At 41.9% G+C, this 25,660-nt stretch overlaps 1 protein-coding gene across 1 annotated transcript in view; it reads right to left on the bottom strand.

Annotated features, from left to right (window-relative positions):
- Positions 1 to 11,448: 11,448 nt before the first annotated feature.
- The window catches only part of KL (klotho), a 66,505-nt gene continuing 52,293 nt past the window's right edge, over positions 11,449 to 25,660 (bottom strand). Inside the window, exons 4-5 of the mRNA XM_038387837.2 lie at positions 22,707 to 23,823; positions 11,449 to 14,219 (exon numbers count right to left, since the gene is read on the bottom strand). Of these exons, the coding sequence (XP_038243765.1) occupies positions 13,882 to 14,219; positions 22,707 to 23,823 (1,455 nt within the window). The 3' untranslated portion in view covers positions 11,449 to 13,881. The remainder of the gene's footprint in view (positions 14,220 to 22,706; positions 23,824 to 25,660) is intronic.

Below are 25,660 nucleotides of genomic sequence, written 5' to 3'. Positions count from 1 at the left end.
TAGATCATTTTGATATCTACAGCTGAAAAGCGCTATTGCAAGTGTTCGCTGCTGTTACCAATATAAATAATTATTGCAAATAGGCAGCAGATTTAAAAAAAAGATGAGGAAGTATTTCTTCACACAATGCACAGTCAACCTGTGGAACTTGTTGCCAGGGGACATTGTGAAGGCTAAAAGTATAACTGAGTTTAAAAAAGTATTAAAGTTAATGGAGGATATGTCCATTAAGGGCGAGTAGCCAAGACAATTAGGGGTGTAACCCCATGATCTGGGTGTCCCTAAACCTCTGACTGCCAGAAGCTGGAACTAGACAATAGGGGAGGAATCACTCAATAATTGCCCTGTTCTATTCATTCCCTCTGAAGCATCTGGCAGCAGCCACTATCAGAAGACATTGGGTTAGATGGACTATTGGTCTGACAACGTATGGCTATTCTTACGTTCTCATAGGTAAAAGAAAATTAAACAGCCAACACTGGGATAAACTACAATAAACTTAAACTTTAAAATACCTCCCCCTGCCATCACTATAAATTTTGCCTGAATCTTTTTCAGCGATCGCTCCATTGATTAGAATAGAAATACACAGATTACTCAATTCTTTGAAAAAAAACATGCAATTTAATCTTTTCAGTGCCTCATAAATCGCACCCTGTAATTAGAGATAGGAGATAAATAGCAGAGGTACGGGAGCACTGTAGTACTTTTAAATTGTGTCCTTGACAGTGTCACCTGTGCATTTATATAATGATTATGCAGCATTAATATGAGCAAGCAGATACAAGGAGAAAATAATAAAAGCTAGATTGTATTTTTTCTTCCTATCCCATAATAATATGTCAACAGAGGAATGTGCATGTGAATAGCAACCAGAGTCAAATGTATGCTGAGCAGTGAAAGATCCATCTAGCTTACTGTATTAAAAGTAAGGGAAGGCAATATCCGGTCACATATCCTGCAGCAATGTGACCGATAAATGAGTTACAAGTGTGTAAAAAAATTCACAAACCTCCATTAGGAATAGATTTAAAGGCTCAGTTAGTCCTGTCAGGGATCACAACGCTGGCAGCTTACTTCATGGGTATTTATTTTCTTAGCTTTCAGAAATAAGAAACATTCACTCCCAACTGGAAGAATGACTGGGAGGGGAGAGAGAGTACCCTGCGAGATTAACTAGCAACAACTACTCACACTTAACTGTAGCTAGCGCTTTAACTTTTAAACTAACCCTTGTGACACTCCTGCAAGATGGGTAGGGATTATTTCATAGCTGGGGAAGCTGAAGACTTGCCCAAAGGCAAAAGAGGAAATAGGAGTTCTTGTCAAGTTGGAATTAGAACTGCAGCATTCCTCATTCACAGCTCAGACCATTAGACTACACCTCTCCCAAAGGATGTTGAAAAACTGGAGAAGCTGCAGAAGAGAGCCACAAAAATGGCTCAGGGTGGAAAAAATGCCTAGTAGTAAGAGACTGCTCGATCTGTTTAGTTTTTCAAAAGAATATTGAGAGGTCACTTGATTGAAACATATAAATACCTCCACAGGGAGCAAATAAGAGATATTAAAGGGCCCTTCAATCCAGTGGAGAAAGGCATAACAAGAACCAATGGCTTGAACATAAAGCCAGACACATTTAAATGAGAAAGTAGGCATGAATTATTAATAGTGAGAGTGATTAACCAACTGGAACAAACTACCAAGGGAAGGGGTGGATTCTCCATCTCTTGGAGTCTTCAAATCCAGTTTGGATGTGCTTTTCTGGAAAAAATGCTTTAGTCAGACAAGTTGTTGGCTCAGTATAGGGGTAACTGGGTAAAATGTAATGGCCTGTATTATACAGCGAGTCAAACTAGATGACCTCATCATCTCTTCAGGCCTGAATCTAAGAAGGGTCTCCAGGAGACATGCACTGCCTGTGAATGGTAGAGCACTAAGCCCATTCCAAAAGACAGAATATTGTTCTTGATCATTCACAACACTCTGTAGTTTGGGAGAACCTGATCATTTTGCCAGAATTCACTTTGGCAGGATTTAAGGTGGCCTCCAATAAGCGTTTGACTCTTGCACTGTTAGAGAAAGAATTTTGTTAGTCTATACAAAACTTTAAAGCTCAGTTCCTACGGTTCCCCCTTTTGACACAAGCTGTTAGAAATATTCAGGGTCTTGTGGGTTGTTTCTGTTAGGAGGAGAAACTGATGAGGAGTCTGATTGTCCCAAAGAAATACTTAAAAATGTACATGAAATCCTGTTTCCCCGAACACAGTAAGAATCAAATCACAGGAGAGAATTTCTCTGTGTGTTTCTGTGGTGTTTGTCTCTCTCTCTTGTGTACGTACACACACACAAACACACTTGACCAAACAATAACCAGCCCCACGCATGTGCATTCGGCCCCCAATTTATCCCTTCCACTTACATAGCTCAGATTCTTAACTAACCTCTGTGTTTTGGGTGATAGCTCCCATTGTCTCAGCTCTCTAGACTATTCCATAAAAGAAGCTTAGCTGCTTTTTACATTTATCCTAAATAACGGTTGGTTCTTGTGCCCACTTGCTTCAACACGGTTTCATCCAACCCCCATGATAACACCACAAATATGTTTATAGTGATCTTTCCCTTCCACTTTTTTAAAGGAAGCACTAGTTTTTAGTACTAGACTGGAAATAGATTCTAAGCTGCAAGGGTGTGAATTTGCTAGTCAAGAATCACTTAAAACAGCATCCCCATTTTTAGAAGCTAGGTGGGGACTGTCCCAGGAAAGTGATGCAGCAGTCTGACATACTCCACAATAGTAACCATATAGTTGTCCACGGCAAGAATTCACATATTGGAAGCCAAACCAAACTAATTCAAGAAATGTATTTCCAGCCTAAATTTCAGCACATTCCCAGAGCAGATGGCTCCATCCAACCCTGGGTAGCTTACTTAATGCAGCAAAAAAAACTTTGGACAGCTTTATCACCACCATATCAACCAGCATCACCATCCCAGCTGCCACCACACCAACATGCTAGCACACAGGTATTTACTATTACACCATTGGCCTCCTTTGTCCTGAAAGACTTTTTGACAGGACCAGATGGGGATTTGAGACTAGATGATGCCGTCACTGCTGTGGCTGGGTTCTGAGCAATTCCTGAGATATGAAATTAAGGTTTCTGATATATTCTAATATGTCCATTTCCTATCACCTTATTACTCCTTTTTCTTTTCATCCTCTGTCTTGGTTAAGCCAGTTGGCACAAATATAGACTAGCAATGCTTTGCTATGTCCAGGCTGGCAAGCTAATAAGTTTGCAGTGTGTTGTGCCTATGGTTTACCAACAGTTTACCAACTACTCACATCAAAGAAAGAAGAAACTTTTCCCTGTCTTCCCCTCTTCCTCTCATCTGTGCTACACCTCAGCTTTGTGTGCCTGAAGAAACCAGATAGAACTGTCTCAGATGAAGCTGAGCGCTATCACCTAAAACTGACATTTTCTTCTCCTCAGGAAAGGCATTTGTCACCGAAGAGACTGCAGACAAAATGGATCCCCTTTGAAAGATTCCATGCCACTAAAGAGCAGAATATGGCAGTTCGGTAAAATTAAGATTTATTAATTTTTTTGTTTTAAATATTTTGACTCTTTCACTGCCACTGTCTCCATTTCCTAACCTTCCTGCTGCTCTCCTTATCCTTAGCTGTTTGGGAATGTTTTCTCTCTCTCTTTCTCTATATCATATATATATACACACAGAGAGAGAAACTATATTGCCAAAAGCACTTTTATGCAGATAATGGAATATCTACATTTAATCTAAGGCTTATACTAGTATAGATATGTCATAGAAAGGTAGGGCTGGAAGGGATCTCGAGAGGTCATCTAGTCCAGGTCCTTGCACTGAGGCAGGACCAAGTAAACCTAGACCATCCCTGATAGATGTTTGTCCATCTTGTTCTTAATCTCCAACAATGGGAATTCCACAACCTCCTTTAGAAACCTATTCCAGAGCTTAAATACCCTTATAGTTGGAAGGTTTTCCTAATATCTAAACTAATTCACCCTTGCTGTGTAATAGATCAATGACTTCTAGTCCTACCTTCCATGAACGTGGAGAACAATTGACCACCATCCTCTTTATAATAGCCCTTAAAATATTTGAAGACTTATCAGGTTCCCTCTCAGTCTTCTTTTATCAAGACTAAACATGCCCTGGTTTTTGTTTGGTTTTTTATATTTCCTCATATGTCAGGTTTTCTAAACCTTTTATCATTTTGGTTGCTCTCCAATGGACTCTCTCCAGTTGTCCACAACCTTCCTAAAATGTTGTGCCCAGAACTGAATACTCTGTACTCCAGCTGAGGCTTCTCCAGTGCTGAGTACAGGAGGACAATTACCTCCTTGTCATGCATATAGGTTTCAGAGTAACAGCTGTGTTAGTCTGTATTCGCAAAAAGAAAAGGAGTACTTGTGGCACCTTAGAGACTAACAAATTTATTTGAGCATGAGCTTTCGTGAGCTACAGCTCATTTCATCGTTGCATCCGATGAAATGAGCTGTAGCTCATGAAAGCTTATGCTCAAATAAATTTGTTAGTCTCTAAGGTGCCACAAGTTCTCCTTTTCTTTTTGTCTTAAATACAACATTCCTGTTTATACACCCCAGAATTACATTAGCCTTTTTTGCAACTGCATCACATTGTTGACATATTTTCACTTTCTGATCCACTATAACTCCCTGATCCTTTTCAGCAGTACTATTGCCTAGCCAGTTATTCCCCATTTTGTAGTTGTGCATTTGCTTTTTCCTTCCTGAGTGTAGCATTTTGCACTTGTTTTTATTGCATTTCCTCTCATTGATTTCAGACCAATTCTCCAATTTGTCAGTTATTTTGAATTCTAATCCTGTCCTCCAAAATGCGAGCAACCCCTCCCAGCTTGATATCATCTACAATTTTTAAAAGCATACTCTCCACTTTATTATCCAACTCATTATTGAAAATATTGAATAGCACCGGATCCAGAACAGATTCCTGCAGGACCCCACTAGGTATATCCTCCCAGTTTGACAGCATTTTGGGGAATAAATCACAGCCCTAATCAGCAGAGCTGATTAGGTATAAATTTCAAGTGTAGACAAGACCTAGTGTAGAGGCAGCTATGTTGGCAAAAAAGTGCTTTTGCCAGTATAGATTATTCCAGTCTGACAAGCAAAATAAGCTATGTAAGCAAAAGTACTTATATGTCAGTATAACTGTATCTACACTACGGCTTTTGCTGCCAGAGCTATGTAGGAGAAAAAAAAAGCATTATAATGCATCTGACATAGCTATGCCAGCAAAATTTAAGGTTAGATCTGGTCTTAGTCATTGGCAATAACCCCCAAAATACAAATTACTGTTAATGTTGTTTCAGAGTAGCAGCCATGTTAGTCTGTATCCGCAAAAAGAAAAGGAGTACTTGTGGCACCTTAAAGACTAACAAATTTATCTGAGCATAAGCTTTCATGAGCTACAGCTCACTTCATCGTATGCATGCAGTGGAAAATACAGTGGGGAGATTTTATATACACAGAGAACATGAAACAATAGGTGTTATCATACACACTGTAATCAGAGTGATCAGGTAAGGTGAGCTGTTACCAAGAGAGAAAAAACCCTTTTGTAGTGATGATCAAGGTGGGCCATTTCCAGATGTTAACAAGAACGTCTGAGGAACAGGGTGGGTGGGGGGGGGGAAATAACATGGAGAAATAGTTTTACTTTGTGTAATGACTCATCCATTCCCAGTCTCCATTCAAGCCTAAGTTAATTGTATCCAGTTTGCAAATTAATTCCAATTCAGCAGTCTCTTGTTGGAGTCTGGTTTTGAAGTTTTTTTGTTGAAGAATTGCAACTTTTAGGTCTGTAATCGAGTGACCAGAGAGATTGAAGTGTTCTCCAACTGGTTTTTGAATGTTACAATTCTTGATGTCTGATTTGTGTCCATTTATTCTTTTATGTAGAGACTGTCCAGTTTGGCCCATGTACATGGCAGAGGGGCATTGCTGGCATATAATGGTGTATATCACATTGGTAGATGCACAGGTGAATGAGCCTCTAATAGTGTGGCTGATGTGATTAAGCCCTATGATGGTGTCTCCTGAATAGATATGTGGACACAGTTGGCAATGGGATTTGTTGCAAGGATAGGTTCCTGGATTAGTGTTTTTGTATGTGGTTGCTGGTGAGTATTTGCTTCAGGTTCGGGGGCTGTCTGTAAGCAAGGACTGGCCCGTCTCCCAAGATCTGAGAGAGTGATGGGTCGTCCTTCAGGATAGGCTGTAGATAGTTGATGATGCGTTGGAGAGATTTTAATTGGGGGCTGAAGGTGACAGCTAGTGGGGTTCTGTTATTTTCTTTGTTGGGCCTGTCCTGTAATAGGTAACTTCTGGTACTCTTCTGGCTCTGTCAATCTGTTTCTTCACTTCAGCAGGTGGGTATTGTCGTTGTAAGAATGCATGATAGAGATCTTGTAGGTGTTTGTCTCTGTCTGAGGGGTTGGACCAAATGCGGTTGTATTGTAGAGCTTGGCTGTAGACAATGGATCGTGTGGAGTGGTCTGGATGAAAGCTGGAGGCATGTAGGTAGGAATAGCGGTCAGTAGGTTTCCGGTATAGGGTGGTGTTTATGTGACCGTGGCTTATTAGCACTATAGTGTCCAGGAAGTGGATCTCTTGTGTGGACTGGTCCAGGCTGAGGTTGATGGTGGGATGGAAATTGTTGAAATCATAGTGGAATTCCTCAAGGGCTTCTTTTCCAGGGGTCCAGATGATGATGTCATCAATGTAGCGCAAGTAGAGTAGGGGCAGTAGGGGACGAGAGCTGAGGAAGCGTTGTTCTAAGTCAGCCATAAAATGTTGGCATACTGTGGGGGCCACGTGGGTACCCATAGCAGTGCTGCTGATTTGAAGATATACATTGTCCCCAAATGTGAAATAGTTGTGGGTGAGGACAAAGTTCAGCCATCAGGTTTGCCGTGACATTATCAGAGATACTGTTCCTGATGGCTTGTAGTCCATCTTTGTGTGGAATGTTGGTGTAGAGGGTTTCTACATCCATAGTGGCTAGGATGGAGTTTTCAGGAAGATCATCAATGGATTGTAGTTTCCTCAGGAAGTCAGTGGTGTCTCGAAGATAGCTGGGAGTGCTGGTAGCGTAAGGCCTGAGGAGAGAGTCTACATAGCCGGATTTCAGAGTAGCAGCCGTGTTAGTCTGTATTCGCAAAAAGAAAAGGAGTACTTGTGGCACCTTAGAGACTAACAAATAAATTTGTTAGTCTCTAAGGTGCCACAAGTACTCCTTTTCTTTTTACGTAGCCAGACAATCCTGCTGTCAGGGTGCCAATGCCTGAGATGATGGGGCGTCTAGGATTTGCAGGTTTATGGATCTTGGGTAGCAGATAGAATACCCCTGGTTGGGGTTCTAGGGGTGTGTCTGTGCGGATTTGTTCTTGTGCTTTTTCAGGGAGTTTCTTGAGCAGATGGTGTAGTTTCTTTTGGTAACCCTGAGTGGGATCAGAGGGTAATGGCTTATAGAATGTAGTGTTCGAGAGCTGCCTAGCAGCCTCTTGTTCATATTCCAACCTATTCATGATGACGACAGCACCTCCTTTGTCAGCCTTTTTGATTATGATGTCAGAGTTGTTTCTGAGGCTGTGGATGGCATTGTGTTCAGCAAGGCTGAGGTTATGGGGCAAGTGAGGCTGCTTTTCAACAAAAAAAACTTTAAAACCAGATTCCAACGAGAGACTGCTGAATTGGAATTAATTTACAAACTGGACACCATTAACTTAGGCTTGAATAAAGACTGGGAGGGGATGTGTCATTACATAGAATAAAACTATTTACCCATGTTTATCCCCCCCCCCCCCCCCGTTCCTCACATGTTCTTGTTAACTGCTGGAAATGGCCCACCTTGATTATCACTACAAAAGGTTTTTTTTTTCTCTCCTGGTAATAGCTCACCTTACCTGATCACTCTGGTTACAGTGTGTATGGTAACACCCATTGTTTCATGTTCTCTGTGTATATAAAATCTCCCCACTGTATTTTCCACTGCATGCATCTGATGAAGTGAGCTGTAGCTCACAAAAGCTTATGCTCAAATAAATTTGTTAGTCTCTAAGATGCCACGAGTACTCTTTTTTTCTTTTTGTTAATGTTGTGGCAGTAGAAAACTAACTAACAGGGTTAATTAAAAATTATTCTAAAAATCCTGCCACTAAAGCTTTACATAGGGCACTAAAAGGCCCGTACTCTTTTTTGTTGTAACAGGAAACTGGCAGATGTACAATTAAAATAAAGTTTGCAGTGTGTGATGTACAGTAAGTTTGATTCCATTTCTAAGTGAGGGCATTGTGTCCCTCCTGGAGCTGCAAAGCACGGGACTACAACTGCCATCAGGCCCTTCCCCACTGCACTTTCCGTTCCCCTGGTCAGGTAAGAAGGGGAAAGATCCTCCTGAACCAGGAGATGGCCAGAGCCTCTTTGGAAGTTTAAATAGCAACCACATGACAAGCAGAGAACTGGAAAGAAACTGGAAGCAGGAACAGATGCAGAGCCGCATGTGGAACAGGCTGTGACTGCCGGACATTACAGCTGGGCAGGTCTGTGTGGGACTTACGGGGGCCCAGCAACTGCTGGGCAGGGAGCCAGGGCCGAGAGGCCCCAGTGAGAGACAATAAATGAGCCTGGCCTGGAAACTGCAAGCACTTATTTGCTAGAAATAAAGACTGCGCTGGAGATGGCACCCCAGGCACTATGGCTGAAGAGCCCTGACTCTGGATTGGACTGCCCCTGGTACCCAAACGACAGCTACTATTGCTCACTTTGAACTGCAATTGTTGAAGCCTCTGTACCTAGGGTATCTGCAATCTGTCCCTTTCCTGCCATCCTTAGTAAAAACCTTTCCCTTAGCCATGAGTTTGGGTGGTTATTGAGACTCACCAGGTCTACCTCCTACAAGGCCTCGCTGCTGAAGCACCTACAGTGCTTGCCTCTGAGACATGGTACACTGGAAGTGCTACTGGCACCCTAGGGGCTTGGGGTACAGAGTAACTCCAATAATAGCAAGAACAGAAATACAACATATACTGCATATATTTTGAAAATACTTTCTATTAGCATTAACTCTTTACAGCCTGCCCCAGGAAATAAAAACAGTGGATTTCCACCTTGCATAATGACAGGTTTCAGAGTAGCAGCCGTGTTAGTCTGTATTCGCAAAAAGAAAAGGAGTACTTGTGGCACCTTAGAGACTAACAAATTTATTTGAGCATAAGCTTTCATGAGCTACAGCTCATCCGATGAAGTAGCTGTAACTCACGAAAGCTTATGCTCAAATAAATTTGTTAGTCTCTAAGGTGCCACAAGTACTCCTTTTCTTTTTGAGATTTCCACCTGTATCACAAAAATATTTTGGATCAAAATATAATTTCATATTTTACCTCAGTGTTTGAGCTGTAACTTTCAGTAAATTGGCAATAATGTACATTCTATTAGCACAATTAAAAACATGAGCATATGCATTTCACGCAGCCTATCAACACCAACTATCTCAGATGCAAAAGCTTGTTAATTTTCAAAACTAAAGTATTATGCTATGTTTAGATCTCACTCTATTTTTATAATAGTGTTCTATTTGTTTAAAAATTAAAATCTGGTTGCTGTCCCGTCATGGCACAAGATATGCTCTCTTCACCGAAGAGTGCTAAATCACCATTTACAAATAAATATCAAAAGCAAAAAAATGCCATCTGTACTACACCCTGATTACGGAGGAGGAGCTGAATCAGTCTGCAGAAGCACAGTGCAAATGTTACGCAAGACTTAGAGGAGAGGTGTCCAATGTTGGACCATTGAAGGGCCATTTTGGCAATTTTCAAGGAGTCTGAGAACTGCTCCTAATGTCCATAAAATGAAGTAGACTGCTGAGTCTATACCCTGGCATGTGCTCTAGCAAATGAACCTGTAGTTTGGCTGGGCCACTGCTCCATGTTAAAGGTACGGAATTAATTCACTCAGATTTGTACAGTGTTCTGAAAAGGTAAAGCACTTTATAAGTGCTTATTTGGTGTTATTTGGCCGAACGCTTTCCTTTGGTCACTCCTATCTTATTTAAAAAGAGCTTGCTCAGTTTTAAAACAGCCTGCACATGTACTGAAGTAGATAGGATATTGTGGAAAATATTTCTGCATATATTTATATTGACTCCATGAGGTCAGTGTTCTTCAGGGGTATTTAAAGTCAGTTTTGAAAGTAAGAGCACAAAAGGCTGCATTATTTCCACAGGTGCTAGCAGCATTATTGTATGGGATAATTTTTTTCTTGCGTCATTGCAATGAATCCCTGATTTACTTACCCTAGATAGTCAGTAAGCACCATTAGAAAACTTAACATTTGCCACTCACCAACTACAATATCATCTAAGTAGCGGAAGAACCTGCAATGGTTGCGGATACTTGATCAGTTAATTTCGTTTAATGGTGCTCAGCCTCTACTGATTTCAGGGGTGGAAATTTTCACTATGGTGATTTTTAAAATGGCACAGCATGGTCATCTGGCAAAGCGCCAACCTAACCATGGATCTCTAAACAATCCTATACTTAGTCCAGTCCACACCAAACACATTTATCCTATCACTACTTGTGAGAAGACTTTATATATTCTTACTATGTCTAGTCCATCCTAAATATCTTGATCTGTATAAATGCAGTTTAGGAATTAGGTTGGGTTTTTTTTATGGTGCAGGTGTTATAACACGTTGGTGCAGTTATTGCACCATTGGTGCAATCACTGACGCAGATAAGGGGAACAGACATGTCCCCTGCAATCTTTTTGCAACTCTATTTATGTCCCCCTCGATGTGAATGCAGGTTTCATGCCTTCTCACTTCTGGCCTCCCACTGCCCCCAACATTTAAAAATGTGATTTCACAAATGACTAGCTCAAGATAGTAACGCATTGATCATTCCTAGGTAGTGAAATAGCTGCATGTTAAATACACATTTTAAATAGCCACCCAATGGGAAAGAGAGTAAGAATATAAAATACTTGTTTTGGGTAAGGATTTTCAGAGGTACTCAGCATACGCACATACACAATGCAGTCAGAGAGAGCTGCACATGCTCACCGACTCTAAAAATCAGGCCCAGTATTTATTATTCTAGCACAGTTATAGAAAGAAAAACTAGCACATAGATATATTTGGCTATGTATATATTAAATATTGTCTTTTTCACCATCAGTTGAGTTTTCCACCTGACATTATGAAATAAGCTATATGTTAAATATGTAAATAGGTGACTCTTTACAATGACATGGAGAAATCTATATAGCTCTCCATATAGTCAGCAAGAACCATCTCTTTGTATTGCAGTCCATGCAGTGCCATAAGACAGCAGGTAAACGTAGAAACAACACACAGTAAAATTTTAAAATATATTCTCCTTCAGCAAACTTTTCCAGGATAATATAAATTTTCTATACTTTATCACCTACCCAGAATTTGTCGCCTGAATCCTCATAGCAAAATATATATATATTAGTGCAAATGGAGACTATTGTAAGTCTGAAACTAAAATACAAACATATTAATCACTATGATTGAACAATAACTATTTTCTATTTCTGTACATAACCTAAATAGGAAAGAAATGTAATCTAGTTTGCCAATGAAAGTAGGCATGTTTCACATATAAATTTCAATTTACAGTAGATAAACATTCACATTCAATACAGCAACATTAGCTTCTGCTAGATAAACTACTTATAATTGACACAGAGCATATTAGATTAAAAAATACTCTCCAGTGATGAACATAACTCACGTGGCAAAATGGAAATAGAAGCATAAACGTATCTGACGACAATGCAAGCACGGAGATAGAGAAAACAATCACTGTTCTGCATTATGCACAATGGACTCCTAATATACTGATTCATAAGTCAGATGGGCAAAATTACCTTAGGGCTTTTCCCATCTCTAATTTCTATGATTCTATTAATAAACAACGTTGCTTTTTGTGTGTGTGTGTGTGTGCTAATGTATTCCATTGAGAGTGAAGGGAAAGTCGCTCATTTCTGGATCTGAGTGCTATCAACACCTGATCCAATTCCCATTACAATCCATGGAAAAGACTCCAATGGGAGTTGGGTCAAGCTCTTAGAGAATAGATAAGTGAGCTTCAAAAGCAAGGGGTGCAAGACTTAAATCCTTGGCAAACAAGGCAGCAGGTGGCCAGGGTAGAGGTGTGAAATTTAAAGGCTTAAAGCCTCCAGACCCAACATAATTCAAACTCAAACAAAGCCCTTCCTCAAATCATTTCACAGTTTGTTAACCTATGGGAACCTGGGAAATGGTTAATTGCCAGTTTTGTTTTTTAATGTTGGGGGAAGGTGCACAAGTAGGAGGAAAAGGTTCTGGTTACTAGGTGGTGGTATGGGAACATGCTGCGTTTGCCCCCTGCATCCCTATAAGACATACATTTTTCCTGTTCTCAAGCACAGCAAAGGTAAGTGCAGTTCTCCCATTTGTCAATTGGGAGCACCCCATAGCTTTCACAGTTACTACTCTTCCCCTTCACCAAACAAAAGACCCTTTAATCCTCTTTAACTCTCCCTCATCTCCAAGGCATGAACCCTACCCCCAGTGCTTAATTTGTAAGAGAAGAGGTGCTGGGGCTCAAGCAATTAGGTGCCAGGGTTCAAGCAATTTTTTTTACTTTCATAACTGACGCAGCAAGCCCAGAGCTGGCGGGGCTATGAACTGCCATACCTAGAGGTGCTGAGGCTCAGCCCTGGCATAAATTAAACACTGCCTATCCCCTTGCCAGGAACCACCTTTACTGCCCTCCAAACATGAGTCAATTCCCCTTGCTGCTGTTTCCTGATGGATTCTTCAGGTTAGACACAGCAAGGCGGAGCTGGATCATGCTCCACAGCATGGAGCCATGGCAGTAGACTGGCAGGGTGACCGCACCAATGGAGACAGAGCAGGTAGGGAGCGTGGGACCAGCAGCCTCCTTTGCAGTTAAGTGATTTACCCGAAGTCACCAGCACAGCAGGGGAAAAAAATCCCTATGTCTTCACTCCCTGTCTCTGCTTTAGCAAGAAGACTCTCCCTTCCCTTTTGGTACAAATAGTTGTTGAGTCTCTACTTTCCTGATCATTTAAATTATGTGTTTGTTTTGTATCAGGTGCCATCACACCTGGTTTAGGGAGATGGTTTCTTTTGTTTCTCATCAATCTTTCACTCTGAGAACTCCACAGCTGTATTTTTCCACTACTCTATGTCTTAAAATAAAACCAAAACCAATTTACATCTAAGTTAACACCTTTGTTTGTGTCTCCACCATCAGGCTAATTGTAGGCCTTTTTTAAAAATACCCTTAGAATCACAGAATATCAGCTTTGGAAGGGACCTCATGAGGTCATTTAGTCCAACCCCCTGCTCAAAGCAGGACCAAACCCCAATTTTTGCCCCAGATTCCTAAATGGCCCCCTCAAGGATTGAACTCACAACCCTGGGTTTAGCAGGCCAATGCGCAAACCACTGAGCTATCCCTCCCCCCGCAAAATGGAAAAAAACCTGCGCAAATAAAGGGTCTCAATCAAAGTTCTGAACTAAATTTGATGACAACAAGCAAGGATCTGTCATAAACCAAAGGTATTAAAACACAGAGAAGGATTTCAGGGCCCTATGTTCACAATCCATTTTCAACTTCAGTGCTTCACAGTATTACACAGTGCAAATGGTTCCCTAGTATTGAAGCGATTACAACCTTGTGTGCCATTATTTCAGAATTCCCAAGGGAATGCAGACGGAGGAGTAGCGAGTGCTGTATGTGAAGGGGCAGCACTATTTATACCTTCTTTCAACCCTCCTAGAGTAGTAAATAATGAAGAATACAGTAACAATAAAAGCAAATAATATAAAAGATATAAAAGCTAATAAAGATTTTCTGGTTTGGAAAAAGTTGCATTCAGGGCACAAGACAAGCATTTCTGGACACAGTCTATCAGGAGTTTCTGAACTGGGAAAACCATTATTGTCAATTATCTCTCTGTAATGTTTCATGGAAGGCTTCGGCTCATACTGATTAGCAATGTAACGATAGAGGCCATATTTGGGAGCAGTCCTGTCATTGAAAGAATAGACAAAATATCCCCGTAGATTGACATTATCCAGGGTGTATGCTGCAAAAGAAAACAAAGAGGAGGGGAAAGGAAAATAAATCAGTTATTAATTTATTTAAGAACAATGCTGTGTGCTACTGTATGTTGCTGAGGAAGTTCAAAGCCAAACTCAGATTTGTACTCATCTACATAGAGAGAGAAGATAGATATGCATACATACATTAAGAGGTTATCATTAAAAAGTGAGCATTTGATGACAATTACCATACAGCGAGATCACCACACAATTTTTCCTTTTAATTAAAATATATATGGTCACTCTGGGGTAACAGTTGGCCTATTAATGCAGGTATGGATCTGTTTGTATAAAACAAACAGTAGTATACCCACTCACAGACATAAACTTATAGTATAAAATATAACTTGTATGGTCAATGACTACATCTTCATTCAAGGGAGTGAAACCTAGGGCATGGAATCCATCAAAGAATGCAGCCAGTGAAATTATCTTTTTAAAGGCATGACAAAAGCAGTTTTCATAATTTTCTGCATGATATGTTGTTTGAGGGTTGGGATTTTTAAAATTTTCTCTGCTTACCCGTGCCCCCCAGCAATGAAGATAAATATGGTGAACACAATCAAGCTCTTTACACAGTGCTTCCAAATGGCAAAAGGGGAGCGTCACATCAACCACTCCTGCTTGTGGCACCAGGAAAGCATACATACTAACATGAGGGGAAGGGTGGAGTTGGAATAGTCAATGTAACCTTTCTCAATTGGTAAATCCTGCTCCATAACATCAGAAATCATTCCAGGACATGCTATGTGTATGAACCCCATCTCCTCACATTGCCCTGTGATTTTGGACTGAGGTGACCTGAGCCATTAACTGAGTCAGTAAGGTACTTAAGCACAAGTCTAGCTTTAAACACATGAGCAGACCCACTCAAGTCAAGTTAGGCATGTGCTTAAGTACCCTGCTGAATCAGGACCTGTCACACATGGACTATTCAGCTGACATCATCTCACAGTGTATCTCAACTCTCAGAGGTAAAGTTATGCATGAGCACAAGTGTTTGCAGGACAAGGTTCTTACTGAAACATACATGCTTCTTGGCAGCAGGTTGTGTAGCTGGCAAGGCGAGTCAGACTGGGGTGAGGCAATTAGTAAGGCTGGTGTGTAACGCTGGCAGTAAATTGCCCCTTAGCACAGGCAGGGAATACCCGAGTGCAAATTTTGGGATCTGAAAATGTATTTTTATATTTACTGGCATTTGAAGATATTATCTGCTACAAATGGTGGTTCCTTCACACATTCCGCTAGAATGACCAATAGCTACTCTTTTTCTTTGTTATAAAGTCCTGTACTATCCAGGTACCTGTAGGCTGGAAGGCCTAAAGCCTCAAAGGTATTTAGGCACCTTAATACCTTTGAAGATCTGCACCAAAGCTTTTAAAGACAGGCAACATGCAGCTTTTTGGCAGAGGTCTCCCACTGCACAGTATGGCTTATACTTACAGCACTGTGCAAATTATTTTTATTTCAGGGTGGAGTAAAAATATTATATTGGGAGACATGAGGTATTATTTAAAACTGGTCTTTTTGGATAACTAACCCCTTATCCTCAGTCTCTGCCCCCTCCCACTCTCCAGCTGCTCATCTCCACCCACCCACACCCACACTCCGGTTGCTAGCCCTTAGGGCTTTTAAAATGATGGGGCCTGGTGGGCGGAGAAGGGCAAGTGCCCATGCCTCGACCCTGCTCCCTGGTAGTGGGGCGGGGGGGGGGTGTTGCGGACTGCAGGCCCATAAACCCCTAATCTGCCTCTGGCCCCCTTGTCCCTGGTTCCAGCACCCCTGACCTCCTCCCATCCAGTGGGGAATTCACTTGGCAGCTTCCCTATACCCAGCGTGTGGCTCCCACTCTGCATTTTGCATCCCCGTGACGATGGATCTCAAAGGCGGGGAAGCAGCTGGCTGCAGCTCATAGCCTATGAGTCACATAGGCTATGAGCTGCAGACCGCTGCTTCCCCACCTTTGAGATCCTACTTCCACAGAAGGTGGAACTTGAGTACAAACCTCTCATGCCTTATGTGATGCCTACGGTATCTCCATATAACTCTGCAAGGGGGAACATACAACCTAGAAACCCGTATAATGCAGTAACCACGTCACCACATCTCATCTGTCTAAGGGAAATGAAATCCACTGGAAATACCTCAGGTATGTAGCTCTTGGAGGCATGATCTGGTGCAATATTTAACATGAGAACAGCTGTACTGGGTCAGATCAAAGGTCCATCCAGCCCAGTAGCCTGTCTACCGACAGCGGCCAATGCCAGGTGCCCCAGAGGGAGTGAAACCTAACAGGTAATGATCAAGTGATCTCTCTCCTGCCGTCCTTCTCCACCCTCTGACAAACAGAGGCAAGGGACACCATTCCTTACCCATCCTGGCTAATAGCCATTAATGGACTTAACTTCCATGAATTTATCCAGTTCTCTTTTAAACTCTGTTATAGTCCTAGCCTTCACAACCTCCTCAGGCAAGGAGTTCCACAGGTTGACTGTGCGCTGAGTGAAGAAGAACTTCCTTTTATTTGTTTTAAACCTGCTACCCATTAATTTCATTTGGTGGCCCCTAGTTCTTATATTATGGGAACAAGTAAATAACTTTTCCTTATTCACTTTCTCCACACCACTCATGATTTTATATACCTCTATCATATCCCCCCTTAGTCTCCTCTTTTCCAAGCTGAAAAGTCCTAGCCTCTTTAATCTCTCCTCATATGGGACCCGTTCCAAACCCCTAATCATTTTAGTTGCCCTTTTCTGAACCTTTTCTAATGCCAGTATATCTTTTTTGAGATAAGGAGACCACATCTGTACACAAAAAGAAAAGGAGTACTTGTGGCACCTTAGAGACTAACAAATTTATTAGAGCATAAGCTTTCGTGAGCTACAGCTCACTTCATCGGATGCATTTGGTGGAAAAAACAGAGGAGAGATTTATATACACACACACAGAGAACATGAAACAATGGGTTTATCATACACACTGTAAGGAGAGTGATCACTTAGATAAGCCATCACCAACAGCAGGGGGGGGAAGGAGGAAAACCTTTCATGGTGACAAGCAGGTAGGCTAATTCCAGCAGTTAACAAGAATATCAGAGGAACAGTGGGGGGTGGGGTGGGAGGGAGAAATACCATGGGGAAATAGTTTTACTTTGTGTAATGACTCATCCATTCCCAGTCTCTATTCAAGCCTAAGTTAATTGTATCCAGTTTGCAAATTAATTCCAATTCAGCAGTCTCTCGTTGGAGTCTGTTTTTGAAGCTTTTTTGTTGAAGTATAGCCACTCTTAGGTCTGTGATCGAGTGATCCTGCCTGGGACCCTGGGTACTTATTTGGACAGCTAGACCACACTGAAGTCCATGTTGTTGTGGCTTTGGTACCCATGTTGATTGCAGTGTAGACATTCCCTTACTCTTCCCTCATTCAGAGCCCTCCAAAACTCATGGTGCTTTTTAAAGGTATTTAGGTGCCTAGTGCAGAGGTGGGCAAACTACGGCCCGCAGGCCACATCTGGCCCGTGGGACTGTCCTGCCCAGACCCCGAGCTCCCGGTCAAGGAGGCTCATCACCGGACCCTCCCCTGCTGTTTTCCCTCCCACGCAGTTACGACATCACGCGGGCAGCGGGGCTGCGAGCTATTAGCGCTCTGAGCAGCATGATAAGGGGGCGGGGGCGGTGCGTGTGGCGGTGGGGGGGTTGGGTAGTGGGTCCCAGGGGGAGAGTGGCTATACTTCAACAAAAAAGCTTCAAAAACAGACTCCAACGAGAGACTGCTGAATTGGAATTAATTTGCAAACTGGATACAATTAACTTAGGCTTGAATAGAGACTGGGAATGGATGAGTCATTACACAAAGTAAAACTATTTCCCCATGGTATTTCTCCCTCCCACCCCACTCCCCACTGTTCCTCTGATATTCTTGTTAACTGCTGGAATTAGCCTACCTGCTTGTCACCATGAAAGGTTTTCCTCCTTCCCCCCCCTGCTGTTGGTGATGGCTTATCTTAAGTGATCACTCTCCTTACAGTGTGTATGATAAACCCATTGTTTCATGTTCTCTGTGTGTGTGTATATAAATCTCTCCTCTGTTTTTTCCACCAAATGCATCCGATGAAGTGAGCTGTAGCTCAAGAAAGCTTATGCTCTAATAAATTTGTTAGTCTCTAAGGTGCCACAAGTACTCCTTTTCTTTTTGCGAATACAGACTAACACGGCTGCTACTCTGACATCTGTACACAGTATTCAAGATTTGGGTGTACCATAGATTTATATAAGGACAATAAGTTATTCTCCGTCTTATTCTCTATACCTTTTTTAATGATTCCTAACATCCTGTTTGCTTTTTTGACTGCCGCTGCACACTGCGTGGACGTCTTCAGAGAACTATCCACAATGACGCCAAGATTTTTCTCCTGATTAGTTGTAGCTAAATTAGCCCCCATCATAGTGTATGTATAGTTGGGGTTACTTTTTCCAATGTGCATTACTTTACATTAATCCACATTAAATTTCATTTGCCATTTTGTTGCCCAGTTACTTAGTTTTGTGAGAACTAAGTTTTGTTATGTTTTGTGCTGTTTGTACGAGAGTATTCTCCATCCTGATGTGCTGTTCACAGGCTGCACTGTGTCACTCCTTCCAAACACAAACACAGCCGTGTCCTTCAGTGATCACTGGAGGTGCTTGCCCATTTACAGTGGCAAGCCTCTGATATAGGCCTGTGGGAGGATGGTAGGGGGGTCAAGCAATCCACTGGAAATAGTAGAGGTTTAGCTGTGGTGGGGCAACTTAGAACAACATATAAAAGCAGGGCAAATGGAGCAGTATTTAATTTAGCTGAGAGAGGAAAAAGCTATTCGTGAAACACTGCGATTGTCTGATGAATTTGGTTACTTTACCTAAAGCAGATATTTTAGAATACTGTATCTCAAATAAAAAAATATTTTGCTTTTTACTCAGATCAACAGCAATAATATTATTTTCTAGCTGATACAGCAAGATCAAACCAAAGGCCGATTTGGCAGCTTCCTAGGAACCAGAACCCATGGTGCACAGAAAGGGAGAAAATGTAGTCTCCCTCACTATCGATACGTGAGCATGGCCAACAGACCCTACAAATCCCCATATGCAATGTATTGTGAGTTGTGCTTCTTCACTGACCACACCTGCTTATTTAAAATGAGGTTAGTCACAGACTGCCTATTAGAAATCTATGGGCTGAATTTGGATCATGAGATGTATCTTGTCCACCCTGCGATACAGAGGCAGTAACTTACCCCCAAAAATGCTTAGTAGATAGATGACTTGTTTCTGGATTGATTTGTATCATCAAGCCCATTCAATCATGCTAAATTTAGCCCTGTAAATTTATTCCCAGGTGACAGATTGATTTCCAGGCACTAGTATTGTCTCACTAGACGACTAAGCAATCCAAACATATGGAAGAAAACAATAAACACTCCAAACCTCAAAAATCACAATTTAAATTTAAGAAGCATCTTCTAGTTTTCTGAGCACAGGACTGAGAGCTAGTAACTCCTGAATTCTCATCCTGGCTCTGAGAATAACACTCTCTGTGGCCTTGGGCAAGGTGCTTAACCCCTTTGTCCTAGTTTCCCCATCTGTAAAATAAGGTAGCAATATTTACCTGAGGGCTGTTATAAGAATTAATTAGCTCTGTTTGTAAAGCTCTGAGGATTAAATAATGCTACGTAAGTGGTAAGTATTATTATTTATTTGGCAGAGATGTGCTTACACTTAGTACATGACACATAAAAACAGATTAGGGCCAGATTTTAAAAAGTATTTAGATACCTAGTAGGCTTTTCAAAATCATCTATAGGCTAAATGCACAAAAGGAGTTAGACACTAGAACAGGGACTTAGGCACCTAGGTCCTTTTGTGCATTCATGACTGGGTGCCTAAAACTCATGATTTCAATGGATATTAGGTGCATAGATGCTTTTAAAAATCCCACTAGGCCAGGGGTGGGCAAACTTTTGGCCTGAGGGCCACATCGGGGTGCAAAACTGTATGTAGGAAAGGCTGTGCTCTTGAAACAGCCTGGCCCCCACCGCCTATTTGCCCCCTCCCACTTCCCATCCCCCAACTGCCCCCGCTTGGGACCCCCACCCCAAACTGCCCCCCCGGGATTCCACCCCCTATCCCACCCCCCCCCGCTCCCTGTCCCCTGACTTCCCTGACCTATCCAACCCCCCCCCCGTTCCCTGACCCCTGACCGCCCCAGAACCTCCGCCTTCCTAACGGTCCCCTGCTCCCTGACTGCCCCCTGGGACCCACTACCCAACCCCCCCACCGCCACACGCACCGCCCCCGCCCCCTTATCATGCTGCTCAGAGCGCTAATAGCTCGCAGCCCCGCTGCCCGCGTGATGTCGTAACTGCGTGGGAGGGAAAACAGCAGGGGAGGGTCCGGTGATGAGCCTCCTTGACCGGGAGCTCGGGGTCTGGGCAGGACAGTCCCACGGGCCAGATGTGGCCTGCGGGCCGTAGTTTGCCCACCTCTGCACTAGGCACCTAAATACCTTTAAAAAGCACCATGAGTTTTGGAGGGCTCTGAATGAGGGAAGAGTAAGGGAATGTCTACACTGCAATCAACATGGGTACCAAAGCCACAACAACATGGACTTCAGTGTGGTCTAGCTGTCCAAATAAGTACCCAGGGTCCCAGGCAGGATCCTACAGCCCATGCTGCTGTGGATTCACTGCAGCTAGTACACACACTCTCTACATTACAAGCTAGCTAAGGTATGTCTAAACATGGTGCATGGTACATCTCCTACTGTAGTGCTGAGAACTCATTTCAAGTGTATGGACAGTATGGAAGAAAACATGAGACTCATAGACTTTAAGGTCAGAAGGGATCATCATTCTCATCTAGTCTGATCTCCTGCACATTGCAGGCCACAGAACCTCACCCACCCACTCCTGAAATAGACCCCCTAAACTCTGGCTTAGTGACAGAAGTCCTCAAATCATGGACTTCAAGCTACAGAGAATTCACCATTTACACTAGTTTAAACCTGCTCTTGACCCGTGCCCCTAGGGTGACCAGATGTCCTGATTTTATAGGGACAGTCCCGATTTTTGGGTCTTTTTCTTATATAGGCTCCTATTACCCCCACCCCCATCCCAATTTTTCACACTTGCTGTCTGGTCATCCTACGTGCCCCATACTGCAGAGGAAGGTGAAAAAACCCCAGGGTCTCTGCCAATCTGACTGGGGGTCAGGAGGAAATTCCTTCCCAACCCCAAATATGGCAATCAATTAAGACTCTGAGAGTGTGGGCAAGACCCACCAAGCAGATACCTGGGAAAGAATTCTCTGCAGTAGTTCAGAGCTCTCCCAATCTAGTGTCCCATCTCTGACCGTTGAGGATTTTTGCTACTGGCAGTCATCGATGGGCCACATGCTATTGTAGGCAGTCCCATCATACCATCTCCTCCATAAATTTATCAAGCTCAATCTTGAAGCCAGTTAGGTTTTTTGCCTCCACTTCTCTCTTAGGGTAGATGTGTGAAAGCAAGTGTAAGGTCTTGATGGCAAGGGCAAGTTTTAACTTAATACAGAGAGCAAGGGGAGCTAGTACAGAGATGTGAAAATGGGGCTTCCGTGTTGTGAGTGGAAAGATAATGTGTGTTCTGGAGGGACAGTGGGAGTGATACCCCACATGACACAATCACATGAAGAGATAAGGGAGTGCGCAAGTGTTTTAGCCAGCAGCAAAGACAGGACAGATGGAATTTTTATAAATTGTGAAAGATTTACTGGCAAGACTTGGTGATGGCCTAAATGGGCAGGGAGAAGGAGTAGGAGGAATTAAAAGTGACTCCAAGGTTGAAAGCATGAATGACAGACAGGATGATGGTGTTGTCACAACCACAGAGAAAGTATTAAGAGTTTGGTTTTGGCCATGCTTAGCTTGAATTGAAGACAGGTCACCCAAGATGGTGTGCTGGAGAGACAGTCAGATGTGTAGCACTGGTCAGAAATAGTATGCAGAGGTAGACTGGTGAATTGGTATGAGGAGAGGACATCACCCATGAATAAGGTGTAGGGAGAAAAGGAAGGGACTGTGGACTGAGAAGCCTTTGTTATTTGAACAGAGAGGGGAAAGAGGAAGAAGCACCAAAAGAGATGATGGAAGGAGCAGTCGAGGGGTGGGGAGGAGGGTAGGAATCTCATGAGCAGGTTTTGAAGCTATTCACACCAGTTATTTAAAGATATATTTTTCCTCTTCTGTTTATTAAGAACAAGTGGAAGTAGTTCTGTCTCTCTACTGCTTAACAACAACAATAGGTGTATGTACCATAGAATAAGTTATCCATTATAAACTACAGCATAACTACATGTTAGATGCTGTTAGATGCCAATTTTTCCCCCAGTCATATGCTTTGCCAAAATTTATGCTAGTTCTTTCAGTGTATAAACTTTTCATGGATTCCTTACCTTTTAAAGCTTCATTGATATAATTTTGGATGTAATATACTCTCAGTTTATCTTGAACCATATTCTGATCATCATCAATTCCACTGGCTATAATATAAACTGGGACATCCCCATACTTGGATTTAACCCACTTGAGCATCTTGCGCAATCCCCAGGGCACCACTGCGGCTCTGCTTGGGGAGTTCAGCCATGTGATGTCTTTTATCATTTGAACTTGAAGATAGTGATCATACTTCAGTGCATCTTCTTTTTCCCAGTCCACAAGAATAGTAGTGTAATGACTTAAGGCAAAAAAATCAAATGAGCCTTGGATTAATTTCTTTTCTTCTTCAGAGAAATAAGGCAAGTGAAAATTGTATAAATCAATGCTGTTTCTTTGGTGAAGCCATTCTCTCATCACATGTGGATAGTCACCATTCCCAAAGATGGGCTCAGCAAGCCAGCCAATGTCAAATTCTAGAACTCTATTAGCAACTTCTTGATCATTTTTGGAAAAAGGACAGGCTGGCTCTACCCAATCAGCTTGCAGAGCTATAGATATTTTCCCTTTCTGAGATCTTCTAAATTCTTTATCATACAGGTGCCAGGTTTTAGCATGGGCTTTCAACAGATTATGCCCTGCAGAGTATGTCAGGTTCCTCACATAGGGTTCATTCATTGTTATCCAAAATTTGACATGGTGGCCAAGAGTTTTGAAGCAGAGCTTGGCATATTCAACAAAGGCTTGAACTGTCTCTGGGTTCTCCCAGGCTCCATATTTGGCTAGCACAACCGGAAGCCCTTGGTTCTCAGCCATAGGTTGCCATAAAGCAACAACAGGAGTTATATTAACTCTGAGAAGTTCACTAACAAAACACTGATAATAGTGCAGGAATGTGTGGTTGATTTGAGATAGGTTACCCAAAGGGAGAATCAAAGACCATTTCAGTGAAAAATGAAAATGTGTGACATGCATTTCCTGCAGCAGCGAGATCTGGAGTCTGATGGCAGCAAAGTCAGCACAGTGACGCTTACGTTTTGGGGTAACAACTCCATCAACTTTAATAAGCTTCTTCGTGTGGTGAACATCCCACACATATACATTAGTGTCAATGAATTGGGAGGGGGTAGTGTCTACCTAAGAAGGGAAAAGATTCAAATTGTCAGTTCTCATTATACAGAAAATTCATAACCATCAGACAAGGTTTATTAAAAGATAATTACAAGTAGAATATTTCTTTTAATTGATGCTGCCTCCTAAGATAAGCACATTTTTCCTTTCAGCATCTCCCTCATACATCTCTGATTAGGGTGACCAGATGTCCCATTTTTAAAGGGACAGACCCGTTTTAGGGGACTTTTTCTTATATAGGTGGCTATTACCCCTCACCCCCATCCCGTTTTTTCACAGTTGCTATCTGGTAACCCTATCTCTGATGCCATCTCTGACTCATATGAATGAATGCATCTTAATATTGTGAGGTCAGAAAATGCCAAATATATGTAGCACCTTTACCCTACTTTTATAAAAGGCAGTGTACTAGTGTATGCCTTCTGTTTACACTCTCCCCACAATGCTCAGTTCTGTGAGGGAAATCAGGGGCTGCTCAGGGACAAAAGAGCAAATCCAGAGAAGGATAATACAGCAAAGTCTGTACTCATTTTTAAAATAATGTCTTTAAAGTTTAAAAAGCTATATTTTAGGGCTATTTGTACACTATAAATTACCATAAATAAGCCTTCCTTTTTCCTCTAAAGTGGAACAAAATAAGTAATAAATGAAACATGAAGAAGAATTAAACAGTTTCCTTATTTGAACCCATGATAAAAGAGAAATATGTCTCTGAGCTTGATTTTCAGCATGAATTGATGGGTAAGAATTTTGCTTCTTGCTAAAGAAACGTCCTTTAACTGCATTAGTATATTGAACTAAAAGGTGTCATTCCTTTGCTTTGACGACACTAAATTGGTTAAGATAGCATGCTGTTTATTTCCGAGTCATATTTTTGCTCTGATATCAGAGTCATGCCAATGTGCATCTCTCCAACAATAAGCAAATTTTCCACAAATCTTTTGGGCTTGAGAGCTGGAGAACACCTGTATTACCCACTGAAATCAATGAGAGATATAGATGCTCAGACTCTCACAACATCACATATTTATTTTTTAATAAATACCAGGATAATAAAAAGGACTCTAAAGGGAGGGAAAGAGTTACTCAGAAGGTTTTTTGATGTGTATTATTTTTTTCTCCTTCCTAGTCCAGTTCACCTTTCAAAGGACCCAAACTATTGGACAGAGTTCCTACATATACATCTGTCTATGTCCACTATTTTTCTTCTTAAATTAAGCCTCTGAGCCTAAGTTTCCCTAAGTTGGACCTTTTGTTTCAAAAGCAGCGTCAGCCTAAACCCACTGTTGAGCCTGTAACTGAGACTGTAGAATTGTGCAGAGCAGCTGCAGATCACTTGCTGTTTTCTCTGGAGAGGTCAGTGTAGTGCTTACAGAGGAAAGCAATAAAAAACAGCACGTCAGAGGGAAATGGCTTTTCTGGAGAATTGTTCCTTGTAGATTACTAAAGCATGCATTTCCACTAATACTGTGGGAATGCTATCAGAAATGTTTTTCCACTGTGATGCATCTACAAATCATTCTACCTCAGCCTTACAGCACAAAATGTTTGAATATCCTTTTGAAGTGAAAATATCCAGAGTCTGAAGGGTTTTTTTAAGTGTCTTGAACTACCAGACTCAGTAACTTTACAGCTCTTATTGATCCCAAAGGTAGCAGTGCCATTTCCAGTGTCAATTTATTTGGGACCAGAAGGACAATGATTGCTGAATTTTCTTAAAAATCAATGCATCAGATAAGGAGGTTGCAATGTTTCTCAATAGTGTGAAGTTAGAGCTTACTTTTAGGGTAAGAAACAAAAAAAAGCTATGCTCCAGCTCATAGGTGCTGGAACTAGGGGTGCT

The sequence above is a fragment of the Dermochelys coriacea genome, chromosome 1, assembly GCF_009764565.3.
Source record: "Dermochelys coriacea isolate rDerCor1 chromosome 1, rDerCor1.pri.v4, whole genome shotgun sequence".
In the NCBI taxonomy this organism is placed as follows: Eukaryota; Metazoa; Chordata; order Testudines; family Dermochelyidae; genus Dermochelys; species Dermochelys coriacea.
Note: the sequence above shows the minus strand (reverse complement) of the source record. Positions and strands in the feature narration are given on the sequence as shown.